Here is an 11,506-nt window from a genome sequence, read left to right on the forward strand (position 1 = left end):
AGATTCACCTATATAAAAACTAAAAAATGTAATTGAAGTTCAAACCAAATGGGATATAAACATGATAAAGAAAATTTAAAAAACTAATTTCATATTATTTTCTAATTGTTCATAAGATATATTTTTTACATTATGTTTATAACTCTTGCATTCAAACTTCAACAATATTTCATAAATTTCTTATAGGTGAATCTAATACTACAAGTTTCATGTCTTGAATCAATCAAAAAATGATTCAAAATTATTTCGCAAAATTAAAAATAATTATTTTAAAAAGATGAAATTAGTTCAAATATAAGAAATAAAAGACTAAAACGAACATTTTAATAAATAAAAGATCAAAATAAATTTTAAAAAAATAAGATAAAAAATTAAAAGTATAATTTAACCTAAATTTTAATAACTAATATTTATCGGTCACAAAATCATGTAATTTATAATTAATTTAATAACAATTATACTCTTTTTATCGGAAAAATTGTCGTTAAAAATTGTTTTTATAGAAGTGTGGACACACACTTAACGTTAAAAAATTAGGGATAATAAAGAGATGGAACCCGCCCCAAGAAGAGTTTTAGACTTTAGTCCTTATTTTCCTATGATTTAACTTATTTAATATGCGTTCTAAATGATTGAACTAATAATTACGCAAATAGTTGAATTCGTAATGTGGTATATCTTCTCCACTCCTTTTTGTGTTAAGTTAATTGGTGAAATTTTTATCCTACATATGAAAACTATTATTATTTTAAAAAGTCAAAATCAAAAATTAACATAATAAAACAATAGTTATATATATATATATTATTTCTGTTTTTATTGTAGTGATTTTTAAGTTGTAGATATATTAAATATTGGTTGATATTTTTTAATTTTTCAGAAAAATAGTTGAAAATTACAATTGAAGTACAATGAAATTATACTTGATAATACAAAGTATTAATTGAGGTAAGAAATGATACTTATTACATTGAACAATATATGTCTATATTTTTCTAAAAATGTAAAATTTTGCAATATTAATTTCAATTGGAGAGGAAACATGTATCCTGTACCGGAAGTGTCCTATCGGTCACGTGGATCGACATGTGATGTCCTATCGGACTTTGACACAATTCTCGGCACGACCTCGGCTCGGCAGAGGGCCGAAAACTAAGGACAACCCAACCCTTTTTCTATCGGCTCGGCTAAGGCCGACAGAGCCAGACAGTAGTTAGGACGATGATCATGATTAACAAGGGGAAACACGCGATTAAGGCCACGTGGACCGACACGTCATGTCCTATCAGATATTGCCGCAGTTTGGACACTACTTCGGCTCGGTAAGGGGCCGAGAACCATGGAGAATTCAACCCTCTTCCTATCGGTTCGACCAGAGAGGTTGTCTCGGTCGTGCCCTGTTGGCTCGGCCAGAGGTTGTCTCGGCCGTTCCCTATCGGCTCGGCCAAAGAGGTTGTCTCGGTCGTGCCCTGTCGGCTCGGCCAAGGACCAATAGAGAATAGTTAGGATGATAATCATGGTTAACAAAAGACAACACGCAATTAAGGCATAACCAGCCGATTAACATCGTATTACCTAATTCGGTAAATGTCAGAGAAGGCCCACCCCGCTCAGGCCCATGACAGGTAGTATAAATAAGTCACACGAAACGAGGTATGTCACTGTTCATTTATTACTCTCGAGAATTATGCTTGTCCTGACTTGAGCGTCGGAGTGCCTTTTGCAGGTACCTCCCCCCTCTAAAGCATCAACTCGAAGCTCTCGTTCGGCCCTCTAATTACTAGAAGACTACGAGTGTGCCCTTAGACAGGTACATATCCTATTATGATCTAATAAAATTAAAATTGGATTGTCGAAAAATTTGAATAACAACTTTTATTCTCACTTCACTCTATCCAAAGAATCCTATGTGAACTATAGTTTAAAAAAAAAATGCAAAACTAAGAGACAAATCTCCTTATGTGGAGAGTAAGCATAGACAAAAGATATATCAACAGGTAAAGAAGTAGAAAAACTAAAGGTGGAAGGTGATGGACAATGGAACACGCGATGGTGATGGTATTGAGCATTGTTCATGTCGGGATGTGTAGAAAGTGGAGCAAGTGTTTGGAGAACTACACACGACCTATAGTGAAAATAGGATGGTCCTGTTGGAATATAAATTGATTTTGTATGTTGGGCTTAAAAGATAAAAGCCCAATATTAGCAAAGGCCTAAATAGAATTTTAGAAAATTATATCTAAAAGATTCTAGAATGATGTACAAAATATTTATAGATGTTTATCCATAAGATGTTTCTAGATAAGTTTAGAAAGTTTAGAATTGTAGGAATGTTTTAGAAAGTTCTAGAGAATGAATTATAGCCCTTAGATGAATGTTGTGGTGGCAAGATCCTAACCATTGGTTAAGGAGGTGCCACTAGTATAAATAGGGGATGGTTGTATCATTTGGAGGTAAGCCAAAAAGTTTAGAAGCATTCAATACAACAAGCCTTTCTTTCTCTCAAAATCTTCCAACCTCTCCCGATCTTAAACACTTCCTTCTAGCCTTTAAAGTTTCTTCCCAACAAAGTGGTATCAAGAGCCATAAGATCTTCAGAGAAATGGCAAATACTGGAGTTCCTTTTCAAGTCCCGATGCTCACCAAGAGCAACTATGACAATTGGAGCTTAAGGATGGTAGCTCTCCTTGGTGCACATGATGTTTGGGAGGTGGTCGAGAAGGGCCACACCGAACCAGAGAATGTAGAGAGTCTTTCTCAAGCTCAAAAGGATAGCTTGAGAGACTCAAGGAAGAGAGACAAGAAAGCTCTCTGTCTAATCTATCAAGGATTAGATGAAGATACTTTTGAGAAGATTTCCGGAGTCAAGACAACCAAGGAAGCATGGGAGAAGCTCAAGATCTCTTACAAGGGAGTAGATCAAGTAAAAAAGGTACGTCTTCAAACTTTGAGAGGAAAGTTTGAAGCTTTACATATGAAGGAAGGAGAACTAGTCTCCGATTACTTTTCGAGAGTTTTAACAGTTACTAATAACCTAAAAAGAAATGGTGAGAAGTTAGATGATGTAAGAATTATGGAGAAAATTCTTAGATCATTGGATCCAAAGTTCGAACATATTGTCACCATTACCGAAGAAACAAAAGACTTGGAGGCCATGTCAATAGAGCAACTTCTTGGTTCGTTGCAAGCTTATGAAGAAAAGAAAAAGAAGAAGGAAGAGATCGTGGAGCAAGTCTTCAAGGCACATGTTGATTCAAGAAAAGAAGAAAATGCACACAACCAATCAAGGCGAAGTTATAGTCAAGAACAAGGACGAGGGCGTGCATATGGACATGGACAAGGACGAAGGCCTAACAATAATAACCAGAGAGGAGAAAGCTCTAACAGAGGTCGTGGGAGAGGAAATCCGAATTCAAGGTATGACAAGTCACGAATCAAGTGTTACAATTGTAATAAGTTTGGACATTATGCTTCTGAATGTAGATCCCCTAACAAAAATAAAGTCGAAGAGAAAGCCAATTATGCTGAAGAAAGGTGTCAAGAAGATGGTACCTTGCTATTGGCTTACAAGGGCCAAGATAAAGGCGAGGATAATCAGTGGTACCTTGACAGTGGAGCAAGTAACCATATGTGTGGGAAAAGAAGCATGTTCGCAGAGCTTGACGAATCAGTAAAGAGAAACGTGGCTTTTGGAGATGAATCAAAGGTGGCGGTGGAAGGAAAATGACAACTCTTAGAGAAAGGTTATGATATTCAACTTAAGAATAATAACCTTTCTATAAGAGATAACACAAGTAGATTCATTGTAAAGGTGCCAATGACGAGAAATAGATGCGTGCTCAACATTCAAAGTGATGGCCCACAATGTCTCAAGATGTGCTACAAAGACCAATTGTGGCTTTGCCATCTTCGATTTGGCCATCTTAATTTTAAAGGATTAGAGTTGCTCTCCAAGAAGGCAATGGTGAGAGGGCTGCCTTGTATTACTCACCCCAACCAAGTCTGTGAAGGATGTCTACTTGGAAAACAATTTCGATTGAGTTTTCCAAAGGAGTCAGACTCAAGAGCTCAAAAGCCATTAGAACTCATACACACAGATGTGTGCGGACCAATCAAGCCAAGATCACTTAGTAAGAGTAATTATTTCCTTCTCTTCATTGATGATTTTTCAAGAAAAACATGGGTATATTTCTTAAAAGAAAAATCAGAAGTATTCGAGAACTTCAAGAAGTTTAAAGCCCATGTTGAGAAGGAAAGTGGCCTTCTGATCAAAGCTTTGAGATTCGATCGTGGAGGAGAGTTCACATCAAAAGAGTTTCAGAAGTATTGTGAAGACAATGGAATTAGACGACAATTGACAGTGCAAAGATCGCCTCAACAAAACGGAGTGGCTGAAAGGAAGAATAGAACAATCTTGGAGATGGCAAGAAGCATGCTTAAAAGTAAGAAACTTCCAAAGGAGTTTTGGGCTGAAGTTGTTGCATGTGCAGTCTATCTAACCAACCGCTCTCCAACAAGAAGCGTTAGTGGAAAAACACCACAAGAAGCATGGAGCGGTAGAAAACCAGGTATTTCTCATCTTAAAGTCTTTGGAAGCATAGCTCATGTGCATGTACCAGATGAGAAACGAAGTAAACTTGATGACAAAAGTGAAAAATACATCTTCATTGGTTACGATGCCAACTCCAAAGGGTACAAACTCTACAATCCTGATTCAAGGAAAACAATCATCAGTCAGAATGTAGTGTTTGATGAAGAAAGAGAATGGGATTGGTCGACAAATTGTGAGGATCATACCTTTTTCCCGTGCGTTGAAGAAGATGATGTGGAACAACAACAACAACCGCAAGAGACACCTACTACTCCACCCACTTCACCAAATACAACCCTTCAAGATTATGAAAGCTCAAGTGAAAGAATGCCACGTTTTCGAAGTCTCCAAGAAATATATGAGGCAACCAAAAATCTAGACAATGATACCTTATTCTGTCTATTTGCAGACTGTGAGCCCATGAACTTCCAAGAAGCAATTGGAAAGAAGAGTTGGAGAAATGCAATGGATGAAGAGATCGAGGCAATAAAGAAGAATGATACTTGGGAGCTAGTCTCGCTTCCAAAAGAACACACAGCAACTGGTGTCAAGTGGGTCTACAAAGTAAAGAAGGACTCCAAAGGAGAAGTTCAGGGATACAAAGCAAGATTGGTAGCAAAGGGCTACAGTCAAAGGGCTGGCATCGACTATGACGAGGTATTTGCTCCTGTTGCTCGACTAGAAACTGTTAGACTTATTATATCATTAGCAGCTCAGAATAATTGGAAGATACATCAAATGGATGTCAAATCTGCCTTCTTAAATGAAGTTCTTGAAGAAGAAGTCTACATTGAGCAACCACAAGGATATGAAGTTAAAGGAGAAGAAGATAAAGTCTTGAGATTAAAGAAAGCTCTTTATGGATTGAAACAAGCTCCGAGAGCTTGGAATGTTCGGATTGACAAGTACTTCAAAGAAGCGAATTTCATCAAGTGTCCATATGAGCATGCACTCTATATCAAAGCTCAAGGTAAAGATATTCTTATTGTATGCTTGTATGTCGATGACTTGATCTTTACAGGGAACAATCCAAGCATGTTTGAGGAATTCAAGAAGGATATGACCAAGGAGTTTGAAATGACCGACATGGGGCTTATGGCATATTATCTCGGAATTGAAGTAAAGCAAGGAAACGAAGGAATTTTTATTACTCAAGAAAGTTATGCTAAAGACCTCCTCAAGAAGTTCAAGTTGGATGATGCTAATCCAGTTGGCTCTCCTATGGAATGCGGCATCAAGTTGAGTAAGGATGAAGAGGGAGAAAAGGTGGATCCAACCCTCTATAAAAGTCTTGTTGGAAGTTTGCGCTATTTAACTTGTACAAGACCAGACATTCTCTATGCCGTTGGAGTCGTGAGTCGGTACATGGAAGCTCCAACAACTACTCACCTCAAGACTGCGAAGAGGATTCTTCGATATATCAAAGGTACGACAAGCTTTGGCCTAAACTACTCAAATTCTAACGATTACAAGCTTGTTGGATATAGTGATAGCGATTGGAGTGGAGATATGGATGACCGAAAGAGCACAAGTGGATTTGTGTTCTACATGGGAGACACAACCTTTACTTGGATGTCCAAGAAGCAGCCTATTGTCACTTTGTCTACATGTGAAGCAGAGTATGTAGCTGCAACTTCATGCGTTTGCCATGCTATTTGGCTACGCAACCTATTGAAGGAGTTAAGCTTGCCACAAGTGGAGCCAACAAAGATTTACGTGGACAACAAGTTGGCAATAGCATTAGCAAAAAACCCAGTCTTCCATGATCGAAGTAAGCACATCCACACCCGTTACCATTACATTAGAAAATGCATCAGCAACAAGGATGTGCAAATGGAATATGTGAAGACAGATGATCAGGTAGCAGATATCTTCACCAAACCGCTGAAGAAAGAAGTCTTTATGAAGTTGAGAAGTTTGCTTGGAGTACAAAATCAAGTTTAAGAGGGGGTGTTGGAATATAAATTGATTTTGTATGTTGGGCTTAAAAGATAAAAGCCCAATATTAGCAAAGGCCCAAATAGAATTCTAGAAAATCATATCTAAAAGATTCTAGAATGATGTACAAAATCTATCTATAGATGTTTATCCATAAGATGTTTCTAGATAAGTTTAGAAAAATTTAGAATTGTAGGAATGTTTTAGAAAGTTCTAGAGAATGAATTATAGCCCTTAGATGAATGTTATGGTGGCAAGATCCTAACCATTGGTTAAAGAGGTGCCACTAGTATAAATAGGGGATGGTTGTATCATTTGGAGGTAAGCCAAAAAGTTTAGAAGCATTCAATACAACAAGCCTTTCTTTCTCTCAAAATCTTCCAACCTCTCCCAATCTTAAACACTTCCTTCTAGCCTTTAAAGTTTCTTCCCAACAGGTCCTTGTCAACTCTAGATACACTAGATTGATGAGCTCTAGCATAACAAAGATATATTATATCTTTGACGTATCATGAAGGTTTCTCCTTGCCTTTGCATAGATTAGTCTTAAGGGCCTTTTGCCTTGTATGTTGGATCTTAAATCGAGTTCATGGTTGAGTCTGGTAGGTTCGTTTGGGGCTCGATCCAATCATTATGGGAATGTTGGATCGCGTACGTTGCTTCGCAAATAAGTTCAACAACAACTCTAGAGATACAATGATAAATGATTTACGCAACTACATGACCAAAGTCATCATCTGATCGATCATCCATACTTTTTTCCTTAAACAAGTCAAACTCTTCCAAAACTTCAACATCCGCAGTCTGGGGTTTGTCAATAACACTCAATACATTTTGTTGACAGCAAAAGGACATAAACTCCTTAAGATTATAAAGGCTTGATCTTTTAGGAGGGTCTACTACTAAAATGTAATTGATATGAATTCTTCTACCTTTTCTTCATTAATTAGTGGGTCTTCATAAAGTAGTTCCTATTCCTCATCATCTGAGAATACATAATGGAGTGATATATCCTGGAATATATCCTGTGTAGGAGGAATGATAGAGAAATACTCACCAAGGCTTCGTGGACAAGGTTCCACCAGGGAAGCATAAACATTCAATGGGGCATCATCCATTGCAACTTCAACAATCTCCATTGCAGCAATTTCATCTTTTGTTGTAGATATATCAACATCTTCTGCTAGAACATAAAATGCAAGCTCAACAGTTGAATCAATCATGTTGTTCTAAGCACAGTCTACAATTCCTTCATCAACTTCTTCAGGTTATTCTGCTTCTGCCAAACTTACAGACTCAACAACAAAGCATCTGTACAACTTACAGATTGTGTAGGCAAAACTGGTTGGATTGTTGGGATGAAATTAAAAATAGAGTAAATTATCTTCATTCTCCTTCTTTGATAAATATGAATATTATATTTTCTTTTTCTCTTATGGTATGTGTTTTAACTTTTAAGACTAATTTTAATATATAACATTTTACTAATTTTTAAAATTTTTATGTTAAAGTTTCATTAACTTTTATATAAAAAAAATATTATAAAGCATTTTTTATACTGACATCTTTAGAGAGATGTAAATATATATATCAGCACTTTCTTTTCTTGTATTAAAAAAAACCATTTTTCTCTTTTAACAAGTTTAAATATATTACACTTCAACAATTTATCTCTTGATTTATATATTTAATTATTATTTTAAAATTATTATAAATTTTGGTAAAATTAATTTTATTTTAAAATAAAATATTTTTTTATTATTTTTACAAAATATTTTGAAGTTATAAATCAAAATAAAGATACACACAAGTATAACAAAATTAAGTACAAATATAAAGGTAGTATTTAATCGATGTAATTAATGTAATACTAGTAGGAAAAGGTTCTTCGTGTTTCTGTAAAAAAGATAAATCAGTTTTTTTTAACAAAAATAAAGGTATTTGTTATTTTTTAAAAATGCAGCTATTTTTTTGTATGTATATTTTTTTTATTTGATTCTTAAATATAAATTTGTGAAAAATAAATAAATTATAGCATAAGAGTGTAATTATCGTTGGAAAAATGGACACCAAAAAGGGTATCTCTTTATATATTAAATGTAAGATTAATTATTTATATTGCAGGGAAAATTATTTTTAATTATTGATAATTAGTATTTTAACTTATGCAATGTACAACTAAATATTTATTATATATAGTTAAAATTTATAGTAAATTATATATAGAAATGAATATCAATTTTGAATATATAAATCATATTTAAAATTTATATAAATAGATATTTTTAAATATAAAATTATATTTTAGATTTATGATACATAATTTATATTATAACATAATATTATTTTTTATTTATTTTAAAATTTTTAAAATTTAACTCATAAATAATTATGATAAATAAAAATTGAATTACATAAGAAGTTTAAAAACCCTCTTGTCAAAGAAAATTTCTTTAAAATATTTTTACACAAGATCGATATTTGAGTTTAATATAAAAGGGTTGATTTATTTTAAAATGTTAAAATTTAGTTTATAAATGAATATGATAAATGAATAAATAAATAATAATAAAAAGTTAAAAGGATCCTTAAAAAATTTGATAAAAAAATAGTTCCTAAAAATAATCTAATATAAGATGGTCATGTTTAATATATAAAGATTGATTATATATTAAAATAAATATTATGTTTAAATATATAAATTATATTTAAAATTTGTATAAATAAATGTCTAGATATAAGATAAATATGTTATATTATGATGCAAAATTATTTTTAATTATTAGTAATTTATTTAAAAGTATTAAAATTTGACTCATAAATAAATATAACAAATACAAAACTAAATTAGATATGTTAAAAAATCCCTAAAAGATATTTCATTTGAAGAAAAGTTCTTAAAATACTTTTACGTATTATAGAAATTTGTATTTAATAAATGTTGATTTAATTCATAAATAAATATAATAAATAAAAAAATTGAATTAGATAAGAAATTTAGAGAATCTGTATAAATATTCTTGTCAAACTTTTAAAAATACTCTCATACAAGATAGTCATTAATATTTAATATATAAGAGTTAATATAACATTATTAAATGATAAGTGTAAAAATTTAATATTTAGTGTTAATTGATCATGTCCTTTTAATATGGATGTAAAAAATAGAAACAAAAAATATATATTTTTTTTTTAACTTAAATCATTTATTTTAATCTAAGGATACAAATTGAACTTTTTCATTCTCACTTTAGTAAATCATTATCATATATATATATATATATATATATATATATATATATATATATATATATATATATATATATATATATATATAGATATATATATATATAACTCTTGGTTATTGGATATAGTGGATGAACTCCTTTTACTTGGCATAGGTAGGGATGACAATGAGGCCCCCATGGGGGCGGGTAATAGTAAACCCCTCTCCGCCTCGCGGGATAAAAATTGGCCTCACACCCATCCCATATCTGTGCGGGTATCCATGAATTTCTTGAATACCCACAGATATTAATAGATATTTATAAATTTTTTAAGAAATTAAAAAAATTATATTAGAAATAATTTTAAGTTTATATTTAATGTCATTGAAATATTAAAAATAAAAATTCAATGTTAATTTTGAACTTGTGTTTAATTAATGTTAATTTTGTTGAAATAATAATAAAAATGCAAGATAATCAATAACTTAAAATACATCAATCTCACAAGTGAAAGTCTCATATAAGAAAGTTACAATAATTTAATCTCATAATTCTAAACGAAAGCAAACAACTTAAAATACATAAATTTTATTGTGATGATTAATGTGTGGGCTGTGTGGCTATCGAAAGAAAATAAGATGAGAGAGTGTAGTTTTAGGGTTATGTGTTACAAGGATAATTAGGATATTTAAGAAATATTATTAAACGGGTACTCGCGGGTATGGATATCATCATACCCGCCCCTACCCCGTTTATAAATGGATAAAAGATTATCCGTCTCCATTATCCGCGGGTACCCAATTAGCCTATCCATTTATTATCCGTAGCAAATTTTACCCACAAATACCTGCGGGTGCGGGTATTTTTGCCATCCCTAGGCGTAGGGATACGATGTAACATCCCGTTTTTTCAAAATGTTATTATTATCATATGATATTTAGTCAAAATCATTTTTATTATTATAAGAAATATTATTTTATACGTATTAAATAAGTATTTTTATTAGCATTTTAAATAATTATTATTTGTTTTAAGGGATAATTTAGGAGTCAAGATTATAATTATATTAATTGTATATTTTATTATAAAATTTAAAAGGTTGATTATATAGGATATTTTGATATAAAAATTATATTATTATATTTTGAGTCAGAAATATTTTATTAATGTTGAGAAAAAGTATTTTGTATAATATTTATTTATTTATTTGATTATTTGGGGGGAGGGGGGGAAGAGAAGCGGATCGGGAAGTGAAATGAGCTGGGTTGACCCGATTCGAGGAAATGTTAAGAAGGCGTTAACAGATTAACCCTCATTTTGGGGTCTCATTTTGACATTCTGAAGAAGTAAGAGAAGAAGAGAGCAAAAATAAAGACCTTTGAGAAGGAGTACTCAAGAACAACTCCAATTGCATCAGAATTATTTGAAATAACACAACAAGGTATGGGGGAAAAAGGGATTTCCATATGCGTAGTTGATGAGGTTTTTCGCAAACCCACCTGGCAAGCGGACCAAGTTTCGATGTAGTAATTAAGTATCGTCCTCAGGGATTTGGGAGTTTAGTAATTCTTACTCCAATGATTAATAAAGAGATGTCGATATGATTGGAAGTGAGTTAATGTGAAGCAAAATTAACACGGTAATGGAAAAGTTATAAGAACAATTATATAAAACAAGGATTGGACCCTGGGCACTTGCTAACTCTTAAATTTCCTTAAAATAAATATGATTTCATCTTCATGACTTCCAC

The 11,506-nt window shown here is 32.5% G+C and overlaps 1 protein-coding gene across 1 annotated transcript; it reads left to right on the forward strand.

Moving 5' to 3' along the window:
• Positions 1 to 2,434: 2,434 nt before the first annotated feature.
• Positions 2,435 to 3,727, forward strand: LOC145954460 (uncharacterized). Its single transcript, XM_083068688.1, has one exon. The coding sequence runs from the start codon at positions 2,435 to 2,437 to the stop codon at positions 3,725 to 3,727; it is 1,293 nt and encodes a 430-aa protein (XP_082924814.1).
• Positions 3,728 to 11,506: the final 7,779 nt, after the last annotated feature.

This window comes from Cajanus cajan, chromosome 1, assembly GCF_000230855.2.
Source record: "Cajanus cajan strain Asha chromosome 1, NIPB_CcT2T_4, whole genome shotgun sequence".
Taxonomy (NCBI): Eukaryota; Viridiplantae; Streptophyta; class Magnoliopsida; order Fabales; family Fabaceae; genus Cajanus; species Cajanus cajan.